General features: G+C 49.0%; 1 protein-coding gene across 3 annotated transcripts in view; it reads right to left on the bottom strand.

Annotated features, from left to right (window-relative positions):
• Positions 1 to 15,318, bottom strand: part of PROX1 (prospero homeobox 1) — a 47,491-nt gene extending 32,173 nt beyond the window's left edge. The window contains exons 1-3 of one of the 3 annotated variants that reach the window (XM_042829763.1): positions 15,152 to 15,318; positions 7,153 to 8,941; positions 657 to 764 (exon numbers count right to left, since the gene is read on the bottom strand). In XM_042829763.1, coding sequence (XP_042685697.1) covers positions 657 to 764; positions 7,153 to 8,874 — 1,830 coding nt within the window. In that variant the 5' untranslated portion in view covers positions 8,875 to 8,941; positions 15,152 to 15,318. Of the gene's footprint in view, positions 1 to 656; positions 765 to 7,152; positions 8,942 to 13,902; positions 14,155 to 15,151 lie in introns of those variants that run through there. The other 2 variants (XM_042829893.1, XM_042829825.1) reach the window with 2 other exon arrangements.
• Between the last annotated feature and the right edge of the window lie 1,744 nt (positions 15,319 to 17,062).

Below are 17,062 nucleotides of genomic sequence, written 5' to 3'. Positions count from 1 at the left end.
AAATCAGGAGGTCCTAATATTCTGTAGAATGAGGGAGGATGCAGCTGTATGTCGACAGCTTTCATATCCTCATTTGAATAATGTGGCCTGAATCTGTCACTTTATTCATCCTCCTTATGCTCAGTGTACTCTGCATCAACAACAAATTAAGTTGTAAATAAGAGACAATCATCACTTTTGTTTTTAAGCAGCTTCTGCATGGAGAATTTCAATGTACTGTTTCTTTTTGACGGAAAGAAAGGGATTCTGCACTGTGCTTATGTAAGCACAAATATGAGGAAACCAACCGAAATGAAACAATAAGGGAACACTTGAGAACTGCTCCAAAATGTTCTTGGAAGCACATTTCTACCACCACAAATCTCTTTTTAGATAGGATAAGCATAAAGGAAATTGTTTAGTTTACCGTAACAGTAATTCTTATTTTGCTCTCCAGTGCTAATAACTCTTCTTTTATTATTATTATTTTTAATTTCCAATCCTCCAATCTCCCCTTTCCACAACCAGGTACAGGCAGGACATAACCTCAGGGGAAGGAAGAAGTCAGCTATGGCTTTGTGCGCTCAGAAGCGCCACTGACCTCTGAGGAAAACCAAACTTCTTTATGACCCAACACAGCATGCAGTAAGAATGCAGAGGGGAAGAGATTTTCTTACCTTTACATCTGAGAAGTAGGTTTTCAGCATATTGGAACTTGGGTACCGGGTGTAAAAGAACATGAGCTTGGCCTTTTTCAAGTGGTTCGGCGATAAGCCTTCCTGCATGTAGGATTGGACTGGTAAAGGAAAATGCTTGGCTTGAAAAGGCTGCTTTCTGAGCGTGCCCCATGCACACACTGCACCCCCAGCCTGTGGGAGACTGAAATGGCCATGCTGTGATTTTCTGTAAATGGCAAAATGAGGGATGAGGAGACACACAACCCAAACCTTCTATTTCCTATCAGTTTCGGGAATTCTGCAAGTTTACAGCTTGTGTACCATATGTATGTTCACTTGTTGCTAAGGAAACATGTGCTGCGCACAACTTATCAGGAGCTTTTTCTCCCTCTCCTCTGCAAGTCCAGCCCAAGTTTCGTTTCCCCTCAGCACTGCACTGTGTGCAGCGACTGAACTGAGCGCATGAGCTACGCACAGGGTGCTCCAGCCTTTGGAGCAATGCCTCCCGCAGGCAGCACATTTCACCTGCTCCGCTCCCATCCCAGCATCCTGAGCTGCTCCCTCTAATCCCGTTACAGCGCTGCCTCAATAATCAAAGCCAAATTTTCCAAGAGGCAGAGCCCCTCCACCCCATGTTGTCGCCTTCTGGTTGAGCCAGTTAACTCCTCCTCGGATGAAGCCGCATTTGGGGCTCCACGATCGATGGACGCGGGCTAGCGGATCAATAAATGGCCACTTACCCTATAACGCAGCCTATTTATCCTGGAAACATCATTACCTTTTAGATCTGTAAACAGAAGCAACGAAAACAGTTCCCAAGGGAATGCGAAGCTAACCATAACCATCTCGGCTTGCTGATTTTCTCCCAGCTCCTTGGCTCTCTTTTGTGCACTGTGCGCGAGGACGGCTCTGGTCACATCTGTGCCGCAGGCTGGCCCTGCCATTTCCTCAGCAAATTAATGGCTTTATAATTTATCAGAAATGAAGATGCACGTGGAGAAAATGAGTGTGGCCCCCACAAGGTCAATTAAGGGTTCTTCCCAGAAGCTTCTCCGAGGTCTGTTTCTCCCAGATGCAACTGCTGAAAACCTCACTCCTTTCACACCTGACGGAGGGGAAAGCTCGGCCACGTCTGCATGCACACTACAGCCTCTCTGCCCTTGCTTTGGGGCTGGGAGCATGCTGGCACCAAGCACCTCCTGCGTCGGGAACTTGGACACAGCGTTATGGCAGTCTACTGCCTATTAGCCAGCCTTTTTCAATAAAAAACCCCTTTTCTCTAATTGCTGAAATCAGCGGAGCCCTTCTCCTTTATTCCAGATATAAAATAAGATTCATTTTCAGACTGAAAAAAATGTGGCATTAAAAAAAAAGAAAAAAGTCATCAATAACATTAGTTTAAAAACCTCTTATTATCTGGAAGTAGAAGGAGAATGGCTGAGCCGAACTTGCATTTTGTTTTAGATGCTCACTGATTACAAAGAAGATAATTTATGACTGACATACTTCTTGTGCCAAGAGAAGAGTTGAAAGAACCTCCAGTTACCTCCATTAGACTGATAGAGAAGTCTAAAAGAGCATTACACTCTGCAGTGCCATCTGTCAAAATACGTAAGTGAAATAATAGTAGCAAGCTGTCACCTATTGCTTAGAGATAAGAGTTTTAGACAAATCAAAACTTCTGCACCAGAAATCCACTTTGTTATACGATCGTTTCAGGGGAGAGGGAGTCTGAGGGGGAACTTCAAAAAGTAAAAGAAATAAAAACCCTAAGCCTCCTTAATTTGTGATTCTTCGGTCGCCGTCGACATGCTAATATCGGGTACGGCACACATTTTCTTTCAGTGTGAGCTAAAGGATGGACTTAAACTTTCAGGGCAAAAAAGCTCTCCTATTTGCTGGATTAAAGCATATTAGGCACTTGTCTAAGCATTTTTATTCCTTCTGCATTTAGGATTTTTAAATATTTTCTGCCCTAATGCTGGCGGATATTGATATTGAATGAAACACGTATTAAAAGATGTTCTAAGACTCAAATTCCCAGAAATCCATTTTCTATTAAAATTATACTTGTTCCTAAGCACTTGGCAGCCTTAAAGCTGTATCGAATATGCTACCAATCTGTGTATCTTGATCCTAAGGTTAACACTGCACTGTGATAAAAGATCTGATCTGTAATAATCTAGCAAAAAATAGTTAATGACAGACTTAAGAGCAAAGAATTAGATAAGCCATTGCTATTTCAGAAAAAAAGAACTGAACTGACCAATTGCTTAATTTCCTTTTTAAGTGCTTGGGCTGAAAAGCAACTGTTCTTCCAAGAAAGCACTAGCTGTTTCCAGGATACTTACACACGCACAATGACTCATGATGAAATAGATTCAGTAAACATACAGCTGTACTGAACACGAGCTAAGCCCCATTCAAGGCCAGGAAAGAAAACGAGCACAAATAAATATTAAGGAGGTAAAGGGAGGAGGGGTGCCGAATGGAACGCAAACAAGCTCCGTCCCAGCAGCTCGTGTGGCTTGCCTCAATTCTCCCAGCTATAGCTTTGTGAAGACAGATGACATTCAATTCTATGGGTAATGCAAAATAGACAATAACTGCTGAAACTTGAGCCAGCTGCCAGGTGTAAAAAAAAAAAAAAAAAGAGAGAGAGGAAGGAAAAAAAAGGAGGAGAGAAAGAAAAGTTGATAAATCCATAAATTAATGAAAGACATCTGCTCAGGAACATAAAAGATCAGAGGAACAGTGTACTGCAGCTGAACCTAAAGCAGTATTCAAACAACCTGAGAGCTCAGCGCTGTGCTTACCCAGTGTGACGCCACCTCACCTCACCCAGCAGCAGCAAAAAGGCAAAACGTTAAGAAATAAGAAGAGAAAGACTGGGAATGAAACCTAGATGCGCTCCTGTGTGTGTTATCCAGGGAAGCTGAGAGAGCGTTTGGCTCTTTCGCACTCTAATGCTCCTGGGGAGCTCTCTCCTCTTTTGCAAAAAATATTTTTCAGTGGGGATTTCTTTCACTTCTATTCCCCTCATCCACAGCTCCCAGAAAAACTCCAGCAGGCTGTTCTAGTGCTGAGCTGAAAGGAAAGAGTCAAGAAGGGGCTGTATCAGGTAGGCAACCTGCACTGGCAAGGCTAAGCTGCTCCTTCAGTTACACCTCAGCTGCTTTTAATCAGCAAAGCTCCAAACTGCTGTATCTCAGAGCATCTTCGAGACCTTCCAAAGGATGGGCCAGCTGAAAGTGCTCCCCTATTGCCCAGGTTTTACCAGCAGCACCGAGCTAACCAGCTTGCTGTACAATCACTTCTTCTTTTTCTTTTTCTTTTTTTTTTCTTTTTGTTTAAAGTTTAATTAGTTTAATTCTAGTCAGATGTAATAACTCCTCATTTTGAAATGTTGTAATTCGTTAATTATAGCTTTCTCATATTGGGACTGCGAAACACATTCCAGTTGGATGGGAATTCTGCTTAAAAATAAATAAATTGCAGAAAGTTTCACTCGTGTCTCAGACCCTCCTGCCAGGGAGGGAGCACCCAACTCCTTCACCTTTCCCAATGTCTCAGCAGCACACAGGCTGCTGTTGTGCTGCAGTTTTGGTCTATGCAAATGTTTGGGGACTGAACAAGGCTATTTTTCTTGAGATGCAAAGAGGATGCATGACAAAGGAAGACCATGCAGAAAAACAATTGGCTGTCTGTTTCTTTCGGAATTTGAATAAAACTTAATATTTGATTAAACAGATTAGTTTGCAAAGATATAGACTGCATTCAGAACGAAGACGGGAATTCATACTGCAGGTGCATCTTATCTTGTTCAGCAACATACGCAAACATTAACCGTTTCCTTCTGCAATTCAGCAAAGAATGATCAGATGCGTTTTACAGGCACTGGTTAAAAGAAACAAACAGAAAGCGGGCTGGTGCGGCGCGTTAGCCTACCACTAAAACCTGAACTTGGCTCTATCCGCCCATCTTATGTTCTCATCCTGCCTGTATTGTCCAGGAAAACAGATGTTGCTTTCTGCAGGGAAGAAAGATCTGCTTCTCCGAAGAAATCTACTCCTTGTGTGTGCACACTCAACCATGTAAAATAAAAGCACTGCAACAGAACCTACCACAAACAAACCAACCTCCGTACCGCGCCTTTCCCTGGAAACTGCAGGCTACCTGGGCAAACGAGCTGCTGCTGGAAAACAACAACAACGTCCCTGAGCTGAACTGTGCACCAGAGCACACATTGTGTACAAATGCTCTTTAGTAAATCTGCTTTTCCTAGCAGCTCTGCATGCAAACCCCAGCCAGACAGAATGCTTCCCCAAGGGCCGGGAAAGGAGGAAGGCAAGGATGGAAGTGGAGTGGCCCCAGTGCTCACTGCCCTGGCTGAGCCCCATGCACGGCTCTCTCACCTTGGTTCCAGCAGGAGCTCTGCTAAGGACTGCCAGTGAGGATGGCTGGAGTAAGGGGGAGAAAGAGCAAGAGGGAGGCAGGGATGTGCTGGGCAGAGAAAACCACTTGCAGCCACACACATTTCATACCCCTTAGGCTCCTGTCCTAGGATGGGAGAACTACTTTGACATCACCACAATCAGCACCTACTGCACTGTGTGGTAGGAGTGACTTAGTTGCTCCGGTCTGATTGCTGCCCTCGGCTGTCAGTCGTGCTGACCTCAGGACTGCTCTGAGAGCATCGCAGCTCACTTCTCAGCATGTGAGAATGAATTTCGGTTTGGATGTATGAAAGTAACCGGCAGTGACTGTGAATGATGCTGGCTTTGAACTGACTCCCCTGTTTTGCCATATAGTATATAAGGCAAAGGAAAGATTTCCCTGCTGCCAACAGGAAAAAAGTTCTCCAGATGTCAAGCCTGTTTCTGGCTGGCTCTTGGAAATGCCAACAGCTGTGGAAGGTGCAATCAAGCCATTCCTCCTACAGAAATAGGACTACTTACACAGGTCAGCCTAAAAAACACTGGAGAACAAGGATTCTTCCTTGGGCTTGGATGGCAAACCCTCAGAGGATGAGTGGATGACCCTGAAGCAGGCATCCCGCAAGTCTCCAGCCCTGCCCACACTCTGCTGGGACTTCACACACCCACAGACAAATTGCTGCAATTCCCCAAAAGCTCTCAGATCTGCTAATGTCCTAGAAGGCACCCAGTGGTGAGCCACAGCCTTGTGCAGCTGCCTCATGAGACAGCCCTGGGAAGGGGACAATCTCCCCATATCACCACTGTCACTCTACAGGGACTGGTCACAGCCATGGCCAACAACTTGGGAATGAAATGTGCTCCATCTAAGGTTCTGTACTTGCACTGCTGCCTTCTGCTGGGGTGCAAGAGCAGGGATAAGATGTCTACATTCCCTTCATTCAAAATTCTCAGTTTTAGCATTGAGTAGATATGGCATTTTATTTATTTTTAATACAATTGTGCTTGAAAGAAAAATCTTTTGACCAAAAAGCAAGTTAAAGGTAACAAGGCAAGGAGTGGGAGGTGTTACTGCTAAAAAAAGAAAAAAGATAATAATCTATACTGGTGTCCAGGAGAAAAAAATATATATAACTATGTCTGGTTATGCTTAAATAAAAGCAGAGCTGTATTTTTCCCCAAACGAAACCCTGAAATACAGCTGAAAAGAGGGAGTTCATTTTTTTTTTTCAAGGAGGGGAAGTGTCCTGCGAATTTAATACAGCTGAAGTTTTATATTTAATTGTTCTCCCCAGCTTTCCAAAATAATTTGCTTTGTGTACGTTAGGACAAAAGATTTCTGTGTATGGCTGAACAGAGGTTAATCATGCATAGCAGGCAGCTGCACCAGAGCTGAGGAGCAGACCTCTGGGTGGGGGAAAGAACTTGGTGCTGCCTCAATAGATCAGTACCTGGGCCTTTTGTGCTTTATTTCCCTTACATGAGAGGTGGAGACCCACAAAGGATTAAACTGTCCCTCTGTGAGCTCCAGCAAGGCCACCATTAACATGGGAGGGGAATAATAGAGTGGATTGGTTTGGAGGGGAGCTCAAATCCTGAAACCCCAGCCATGGGCAGGGCTGTCCCCCCAGACCAGGCTGCCAAGAGCTCCATCCAACCTGGCCTGGAGCATCTCCAGAGATGGCACCATGGTTTCTTTGGGCAGCTGTGCCACTGCCCCACTGCCCTCTGAGTAAAGAATTATTCCTAACACCTAACCTAAACCTCCCCTCTAACAGGAGGTGGCCATGCAGTGTTTTCAGCTAGGGTCATCACCTCCTGACTAGTGGGGAGGGAAACTCAACTGGATGGCCTAAAACTTTGTGGGGACAGGTGTCTCTTCTAGTCTGTATGCTGTGGCTGGAGGAGCACCTGCAGTTACCTGGTGTTTTAACCCCCACCTGCTCCCCATGCCAGTGCCCCCCAGCCCAGCGCCCTCAGGTCAGCCCCACAGTGTGGGTCAGCCTCTGTTCCTCTCCTGCAGGCCACCATGGCGAACCCTCGCCTTCAGAAAAGGATATTGCACTTCCCGAATAGGGCGAGATTTCGGACATGTCTTGCAGATCACCACACTCGGACTTTATGAGGGACAAGGAGAGTCCTTCAGCGGCGCTGGGGGGGTGAGCAGGTGAGCAGGGATGGTGGTTCATGTGGTGCGACGACATCTTGGTCCTCAGGCTGGTGGTCTCCCGGGTCAAGTCCAGGGACTCAGGGGAGGCACGCTCTTTCCCTGGGAAGGAGGCCGACGGGGCGCCCAGAGGGCTCTGGAAGGGGTAAGCCATGAGGGGCAGCGGGAAGGGGTGGCGGAAGGAGGAGGTGGAGAAGCCGGCGGTGGCCGAGAGTGGGGACTGGTGCAGCGAGGCGTGGTGGCTGCCAGCTGGAGGAGCCGAGGCGGGCTGGTCGGAGGAGTTCTTACGGACAACGAGGGGCAGCGCCTCAGTCTGGTCAGTGGCGCCGGGCATGGGGACACTGCCAAAGGTGTCAAGGGGGTTTGGAATGATGACGTCCCCAAAGCACTGCAGGCGCTGGTTGGCCGTGTGGAAGTTGTGGTTCTCCCCGTTGACCGCGAACCTGGCCTGTGGGATCTGGAGAGGCGGGAAGACCTGAGGAAGCTGGCGGGAGGGCTTGGACGAGAAAACTTTCACCACTGTGTCCACAACTTGTGACATGGCGGTGTTCAGCTCTTGCTTCAGTGTCTCAGCCAAGTGTTTGCCTTCGGGATGGAAGGAATTCGGCCCTTGCTCCTTCTCCTTGGGACCTTCTCTTTTCGGCTTGTTCTCCCCAATCTCCTGCTCCCGTATGAGAGCCCGCGCCCGGTCGATGAACTGCCCGGGATCCAGCTCGCACATCTCACTGTCCGACCTGCCAACGGAGTCGCCGGCCTGGGCATCCATGGTCTCGGAGCGCATGCTGTCTTCGGACAAGTTGCCATCTTCATCATTTTCAGAGTCGGTGCTGTCGTAGATCTGGTAGAACTTCTCCTGCAGCTGGCGCAGCTGTTTCTGCATGTCCTCCAGCTGCTGCTTCAGCTGTCGGCGCTCCTCTCGCTTCTGCTCCTTCCTGGCCGAAACCAGCTGCTGGAAGCTCTGCTGCTGCTGCTGCGGCAGTTTCTGCTTGCGCTTGTTTTCTCGGTAACTTTCTCGAGGGCTGACGGACTGCGGAGCTATTTCTCTTTCGTTTTCATTGCCCCTTAATGCCACGCTGGGGGAATGGCTCATACCCCGAATGATATTCTCAACCCGGGCGCGTTTAGCTCTCAGGTGCTCGTCGCATAACCGATCCACATCAAACTGGCTCATAGTCGGCCTGCCAAAAGGGGAAAGACACTCTTGGGGGCTGTCTCTTGAAGAGTTGCTGCATACATCCTCCTGATGTACTTCTGAGCCTGTACTAGAGAGACCGCTGGCTTGGAAACTGGGCTCGGTGCCACCATTTTTGTTCATGTTATTTTTCAACAGCTGGGAAATTATGGTTGCTCCTGGAAAAGGCATCATGGCATCTTCATACGAGTTCGCCCTCTTCAGCAGCTTGCGGAGTACATTTGACTTTTCCCCATCTGCATGCTGCACCACTGAATACTCAACATCCTGCTCTGAACCTTGGGGATTCATGGCACTAAAAAACGTCGCTCTTGCCTTTGCAAAAAATGCAGATGCTGTCCCTACCGTCCTTTTCACTCCAATGTCAACTCTTCTTCTCTTGGTTTGCCTGCTTAAGAGGGCTGTGCTGTCATGGTCAGGCATCACTGGACTGTTATTGTGCCATCTTCAAAAGCTTGTCAGCTGGGCTCAGCTCAAGAATCCTGGGACCCTGGCCAACAGAACAAAAGGACTGATGAATCATTTTCTTTAAATTTCTCCAAATTTCCTGACCTCAATCCTGAATAAAATGCAAAATGCATAGGCTCTGGGATTTATGGCACATTACAATTATTGCAATTTATTATGCACTCTGCTTGAAATGAAACATTTTTAAATATTTCTGCTCCACTGGTTTAAGATGGATTAAGATTTAAAAAAGCAAAAACTGCTTAAGCACCAGTAATATGATTCTCTTGCACAAATGCCTAAAATGATACTGTTTATCTTCAGAAGAAAGAGTAGATTAGAAGAACACAGCCTCTGACAACCAATTGATTAAATTTAGGGCATTGAGATACATGTTACAAAAGAAGATGAAAGTATTCCTTATTTAAGATTTATTGTTAAAACAAGAAATTGTATAAAATTTGGATTAAAAAAAATCAATTGCGATGTAAAAACTGTAATAGTGGTTTTGTATTTTAAAGAGATAACACTGGTAAATAAACATTCGAAGGTCAACTTTCCCTTAATTGTGGGCAGGATGGTATATGTGCACGAGAAAGGCAGAGAGAAACAGGCACATTTAGGCTTATGCTGAGAGCAAAAAAAAAAAAACAACAACCAAACCTCACTTAAATCATTAAGGAAACATTTCTTCTGCAAAGCAAAAATGAATTAAAATATTTTATGGCTAGGATTATAATATTTACATAGATGTGATCAAATAAAGACAAAAATGTAGTTCGTTAGCACAGCCCTATGTGTACCAATGACTAACCTTGATGGTGTTCTGAATTCCCCATGCATCCCTCCTTTCTTAACATACGTTCTCCAAGTAAATCCCGTTACCAAAGCCTGAAAATTTGGTGCTTTGCACACTGACCTACACGACACTAAATAATCTGCACAGCAGAAACAAGGCATGTTTGGTGTCGCATCCCTCTGCTTTAGAAAAATCTTCAGGAACAGTATCTCGAGTGCCCAGTGAAGCCCTTCTCATGTCTGATATTTTGAATACACAGAATCTCAGTTCCTGTGACACGCAGAAAAGATGAGAAAAAATATGGGAAGATGAAAGAAGTAACATCAATCAAACGCATGAGAAAGGAAGGTACCTTCTCTTTATATGAACTCTCATTGTTTCCCAGGAACACAGCATAAAAAGATAGCACACTTCCTTGCATTTTGTAAAAGGCTCTTGACATAATTTGTGACTTATTAACTAGCGATGCTAAACTCACAGTGCACAGAAAGCTCCGGATGCTCTTTCCCATTTCTTAAATTTAACGTTTGGTAAGATTAAAATATTTGTCATGCGACGCTTATCTAATATTAAACTTTACATTTGCTTAACAGAGCACAATCTTCACAATAACAGGGTATATTGCCAAAGGCAGCATGCAGACTTTTTGGAATTGTTCCCATCTCTTTCGGTTCACCTGTAAAAACATCTACGTGCTCCCTAGGACTGCATCTGTGGCTAGTTTTGAAGAATGACTACCCATGCAAATAGACATAATTTCAGCATGAAATAATCTGTAAAATCAAGACAGGAGTTCATGCTTAGTTTGCAACCAGGATGAAAAAAAAAATAACAATAAAAAGCTTTTAACACTTAGTAACATTATGGTTATTTTGCAGCCTTTCCTACGTATTCTGGATGTACTACTGGAGAATTTTCAGAGATTTGGTGTCAGGCAGTTATGCAATGGATGCGATGTTTGTTTGTGTTACCAACTCCTTGCATGCAGGAAAGCAAAGAATGACAGAAATTAAAAAAAAAAAAGGTCATGAATTCAGATGGGAAACCCCGAACCTTATATCATTCCCAAAACTCTGCCTTCAGAGATGGGTCTTTATCACATCAGAAGGTGGAGTTTGGAGGCCGTAGGAAGGAGCACTGCCGCAGGGCCTGGCTGTACCGCCTGCACCTGAGTGCACGAGATGCTTGGCTACCAAAATCCTACCAAAATCGCTACTGCCAGTGACAGGATGGGCCCTACTGGACAGCACAGCTCGCAAAACCCATCTCCCGCTTTCTTTGAATTGCTGCAAAAGGATCAGACTCAAACTCTAACTATTGGGTCTTCCTTTTATAATAGTAAAAAAAAACAATTTGGAGGAGTCAGGTTTTCCGAAGGGTGGGTTTTGTATGCTGGGGGCAGGAAGGAGCCACACGCTGCCCCAGCTGTTCAGCGGGAGATACCCACATGGTGCTAACAAGGGTCAAGGTTGACCTTCCAGCCTAGTGGCGCTCACCTGCAAGCGATACAAACTAACTGCAAGATAACCGTAAGAGCCCTTGTTTGCTGCACGTACGGCACTCTGAAGGCATTCTGCGTAAAGACAGCGGTTGCCAATAGGAAAAAAACAACCGGCACCAAAAACCTTCATGCCTTTCCTTCCTTTTCTGCCATCAAGTTATGCTTGATTAAGATCCAGCAGAATGTTCCCACACTCGCACCAAAACTCTCATGTCGTTTTCCCAGTTTTGTACGTTTCCTAGCAAATTTTTGGTGCGTGAACGCAGTTTCCCACTCTCTTGCCCAATCCCAACCAAGGACACGCATGGGGAGGGCTCACTGTACCCTTGAGTCAGCAGTGCAGGAAATAGGTTGTCCTGCACCCGGCCAGAAGGTCAATGCCGCGCATCCTTCCTCCCTAGCACCCATCTTCCTTTCCCTGAGCCCCACACCAGCAGCAGGAGGTGCTCCCTCCTGCCCTCATGAGAAGCACCAGGGGTATGGCACCCCTAAGCCAAGTGTTCAGCAACATTCGCATTTGCCCTGGTGTTAGACTGAGCCTACAGACCACTATCATTAAGGCTCACATCTCTGGTGGCTTATAGATGAGGAATGGCTCTACTTCAGCCTGGCAAAATGGGAAGGACATTGTGCTGCCATTTCGTATTTTGGTCTTGAAGGACCAACACCAGTTCACGCCTCAAGGAAAGCCCCGTACAGCAGGCAAGCCCCAGCCTTGGATGGTAAAGAGATTAGACCTGCGTAAACAGGGAAGTCTTGGGAAAAAAAAGAATTTAGGAAGTTCGTGTCCTTTACATGGTACCACTATTTAGCCGCATATCGTCTCAAAACCTTTTCATACATCTCCTGCCTCCAAATAGCTATCAAGAAATAGGCACTTAGAGATGGAGTTCCTAAAGATTTATACATAGATCCTGACAATGTAAGCTGTATTTCTTTCTGAGTTGCATAGCCTGAGATTTGTGAAGGTTAAATGTGCTCGACATGTCACCCTTGATACTCCTTACTTGCCAAGTGCAGTTTGTGTTAAATTCACACTCTGCATCTCGGGCCCCAACGCACACAATGTGGCTTCCTCAGACACCAAACGTTTTCCATTCCCATGCAGCCCAGACCTGCAGCGAGGGCCTCAGCACTTCCCGAGCCCAACCAAAAAAATAGCTTGCACTATTTTATTTGCAAATTTACTTTTGAAACTTCTGTTTAAGGAGATTTGATTAAAATGCAGCTATAAAGAACTTCCTAATGGTTTTATTGTATATCTATGGGACATGTTAAGCGGGAACGGATTAATTCCTACATATCAAAGAGTCACTGCTCCCAAACCATTGGCCAGAATAATCTTTAGAAAGAAATAGAACATTAGATATTTAATCGATTATTACAGAATCGATTTCCGTAATCAATTTTATTAACTCCCTAGAAAGATGCAGATCATTTTCTCCCAGATTCATTCATACACCTAGGAGATATAAGGGATATTTCACTTTGATCACACTCTACCCAGCCGCACCGAAGGGACTTGGTCTAACCTGAGGTGCCCAAGTGATAGGAAAGAGCCCTGGAATACAAGAGCAAAAGGATAAGCCCAGCAAATATTCACAGCTGAACACAAGGAGCTCTAAGTTTGTAGAGCTGAAATTGTCCCTATCTTGCTGCAAGTCAACAACTCTTAGGTCTGGTGTTTGCCTGCCCCATGTCAGCTCACAACACCAACGCCACGCAAGGAATTCACCATGCTCCTGCTACCAGAAATATGCAGACCTTTCACTCCAAGGCACTGCGTTGGGCATGGCTTTGCCAGAAGCAGCCAGGAAGAACACGATGAAATTATTGCAATCAACAGCATTGCCCAAACAAAACCACAGCGAGGATCTGAGAGCAGATGATACTCCTTCCCCATAGGTCTGCTGAGCGCTGAAATCACTTCAACAACTAACGAAAGTACTACCTTTCTCTGTAGGGCTTTGGCACAAGTTTTCTCGGGATCAAGGCTTATCTAACTCCCCTAGCTGGAACATACCATGAAACACAGCAGAAATAATGAGCAACTCTTCTCATAGCAAGAACTGCTTCATTAGGATTCCCCCATAACAAGAAGTAAAATTCAGAAGGCAATTAACTCCAAGACTACACTACCTACAGCCTGTCCCAGAGTGGCCAGCAGGGCCTGGCCCAGCATTTCCATGCTTCCTACAGCCCAAACCCATGCAGGCTGGGATCAAACTGGCAGGTGGGGGTCAGCATCTCCCTACTTTAGGCCTTTGGTCTGGGGAGATGACAGCCCTCCTGCAAACACCTGCACTGTTGGGAGAAAGGCTCCTTCAATGAGAAGGAAATTGAGCTGTTCGTGAAATTAACACATTTTCCTCCTTTTCTGCCAGTTTGCTCCTTGTTATTTCACTGACCAAGAAGAAAATAACTCAGAGACAGCACTGACACGGCTGCACGGCAGATTCCTGCCACCAACTCAGCCCAAGTTCTCCAAGGGTTTCCCTCAAGCTCCACGATGCCGTTACACCAGAACCCCACAACGAGTTAGCGCAGCTAACAGAATAAACCAACTTGGGGATCCTACCCACGGCAGCGTTTACAGCTCTCCCCCGAACCAAATTAAACTCCAATTTCAAAAAGTTCTTAGGTCTTAATCCCTCATCTATCGCCTGGTCATAAAAAGACAAACCGAGACATAAAAAGTACAAACCGAGAGGCCTCGGAGCAGCCGGTAGGGAAGTTGGCTGCGTACGCTCCGGCGGTCGGGACGCAGGTTGCCGATAATTTAACGGGAAGCAAAAAGCGCCCGCGGTTCTACTTCTTACCGCAGCCCAACTCGAGGGCTGCCGATACCTCTCCTATAGGTGATACTCCGTCCAGCCCCCCGCGCAGTACCGTCGCTAAAGGTGAGACGCACGGAAAAGGAACGCGAAACGGAGGTGCGGCGCTCCGGCGGGGAGAGGCGGAGGGGAGCTCCCACGGCCGTGCCCCGCGGCCGGGCCGGGTGCGGAGCTCTTCGGGGCTCCCCGCTGCTGGCACCTGCCCGGCCCGGCCCCCCGCCCGCCGCCCCCTTGGTCCCGGGGCTCCCCCCGCCCCGAGGGCTGCCCCGAGCGCACCCCGCCTCAACTCCGTTTCGACGCGCGGCAAAGCGCTCCCGGCCGGCAAAAGCCCCGAAGATCTCCGTCACGGGGAAAGGGGAAAGTTAAAGCCCCCCGCCACAGCGAACAGCGACCGACCGGCCCGAGAGCAGCGCTCATCCCCCTCCCGTGCCCATCTCGGCGCTTCCATCCCTCTCGGCCGCTCGGTACCCACCGCCCCGCGCCGCTCCCGCACCCCGCGGCTCGTCCCGGCGTCGGGAACGCAAAAGTGACCGCGATTAGGAGAAGGATACTGAAAAGTCCCTGCCCCTCCCGGACGGGGTTAAAAAGGAGAAGTGGCGACACGCAAAGGACGGGCAAACCGGGGAGACAAAAAGCCGGGCGGCAAGAAACGAGACAAAGGGGAGTCTCGCAGGAGTTTAAAGCGAGGGATGGGGAACTTCGGAGGGAGCGCCGAACAACAGAACGGAGCCGCGGAGCCCCGAGAAGCGCTGCGGGGACGGAACAAAACGCGGCCGCGGGGCGGGGGGAGCGGCGGGGCAGCATCGCCCGCAGTGCGCGTCCCTCGCGGAGCGCTGCCCGGGGAACCGCCGGCGCTCGGGGCTGAAGTCACGGCAGTTTCGCTCCTCGGGAAGAGGAGAGCGGTGCCGGGAGCGGCGTTTTGCCGCTATTCGTTATTTTTCTAGCGGAAAAAAGGGAAAAAAAAAAAAAAGAAAGAAAAAAGGAAAAAAGAAAGAAAAAAAAAAGAAAAAAAAAAGAAGAAAAAAAAAAGAGAAGAAAAGAAAAAAATGGAGAAAAGGACTGGAAAAGCAAAAGAAATGGGAAAATAAGGGGGTGAGGAAAGGAAGAGAGCATACTTACTCCGTGCAAAGGCGACGAAACTGAGCCTCTTTTTTTTGCCGCTGGACAGAGAGCGAGGCGGCCCGGCACATGCACACCGCACGCACACACACACGCACACACTCACACACGCACAGACACACGCGCGCGCACACACACGCGCACGCACGCGCGGCCGCTGAATATTGTAATTGGGCGAAGGGAGGGCGAACGCGGGCGGCGCGGGGCCGGGGTGTGCGCGGCGCGGGGGCGGCGCGGAGCGGAGCGGGCACGGAGCAGCGCGGAGCGCGGAGCGGGGCAGGGGCAGGGCTGGGCTGGGCCGGCCGAGCCGAGCGAGCGCTCCGCACCGCCACAAGATTTACTTTAAGACACAGCTGAAGGAAACAGGAAGACTACACGTCACGGGCCGGGTGACGTGAGCCCGGCCCGTCGCCCAATCGGAGGGCTCCTTGCGACGGGCCGGGGGGGGGACCGGGGAGCACTTGGCAGGAGCGGGAGAGGAGCGAGGGGGCGGCGGGGGGAGCGCGGGCCCGCCCCGTCCCCGCGGGAAGGTGGCCGCGGCCGCGCACCTGCGTGGGGCCGACGGGACGAGACGGGACCGGACCGGACGGGGCGGGGGGAAACTCCGTGGAAAGTCGGCCCCGGTGGGGCTAAACCGCTCGGGGTTCCCGCGTGTGGGTCCGGAGCACGACGCCGGCGTGGGGAGGGGGGTCCGGGAGCGGAGCGTCGCGGAGCTTCGCGGAGCGGAGGGGCCGAGCGATCGGCGCTCCCAAAGTTTTGGGGAACTCTGTCCCGTCCCGAGCTGTAACTGCAGTCCGCTGCCGGCCGCTTTAAATCTCTGGGAGAAAATGATTTCTGGTGGAAGAAGCGGGGATGCTCGTGGCATCTCCCCGCTGCCGGCGCCGAGTGAAAGTTCGCACGGGGAATGAAGGGAGAGGGAACCGCGTCGTGCGCGGGGAGCGGCGGGGAGGGACGGGGAGTCCCGGCCGAGGGGATCCGGGGGTGCCCCCCATCCGCTGCGGAAGCCGCGCGTTGGGGCCGTCCTCAGAAACGGGTGCGCCGGGACTCAGCCCGGTTACACGTGGAGGTTCCTTCGGAGCGGGGAGCGCTGCGGGGCTGAGCGATGCGCTGGAAGGAGATGAGCACGCTTGAGTTCTTTCCCCTTTTATTATTGTTATTTTTTAAAGGACACCGAGATCCGCGTAAAGGTGAAGCCGCGCGGTGCCGATTATACATACACAGCAGCCCTTGACAGCGCCTTGTCACTTTCGGGGCTCAGCGTCGCTTCGAGCGCTGTCGAGGAAACGCAGTCACCCAATGAGGAGCGAAGGGAAACTGAGGCACGGGTTGTCCCAGGGGCACGCAGCCCCCCCGGCCCCACCTCGCGCTGCCAGATGCCGTCCTCCCACCCCGCATTCTCCTTATGTCCCAGCACAGCAGTTCGTAGAGTAACCCTGCCGCTGCCTGAAAGGTGAGCGCTTGGGATTCTACCTCTTCCCGCCCCCAGTTAATTCAGAGTGATAAAGTTTGGATCCAAAGCCACGCTCAGGTGTGGGAGCTCTGCTCCTGCCCTCGCTTTGATGATTGTCACAAAGTTCGGATCACGGCGCCGCGTTTCCTACAGACCTGGGGCTGTGCTCAGCTGCGAGCTTCGGCCCCTCAGAAATAAATCCTTCTCCAAATTCTGGTGCCTCTGACGAGGAAATGAGCGCTGCGAGCTGACAGCTCCCTGCATTCGCATCTCTGTCTTCTAGAGGGGAAAAAAAAAAAAAAAAGAAAAGCAGATGCGAGAAACTTAGGAAAACTTTTGAAACGTGCCCTTGGCCATGGGTGATCCCCCTGTCCCTTTGGAGGATGGCAACAGGATTGGAAGTGACAAGGGCTCACTGTTGGAAGTGCCTTTTCTTTGATCACCCTCCTCGCTGTGTCTGC

Source organism: Centrocercus urophasianus, unplaced genomic scaffold (assembly GCF_019232065.1).
Source record: "Centrocercus urophasianus isolate 14NV4802_14NV808 unplaced genomic scaffold, USGS_Curo_1.0 seq_10, whole genome shotgun sequence".
In the NCBI taxonomy this organism is placed as follows: Eukaryota; Metazoa; Chordata; class Aves; order Galliformes; family Phasianidae; genus Centrocercus; species Centrocercus urophasianus.
This window is presented reverse-complemented; position numbering and strand designations above follow the sequence as displayed.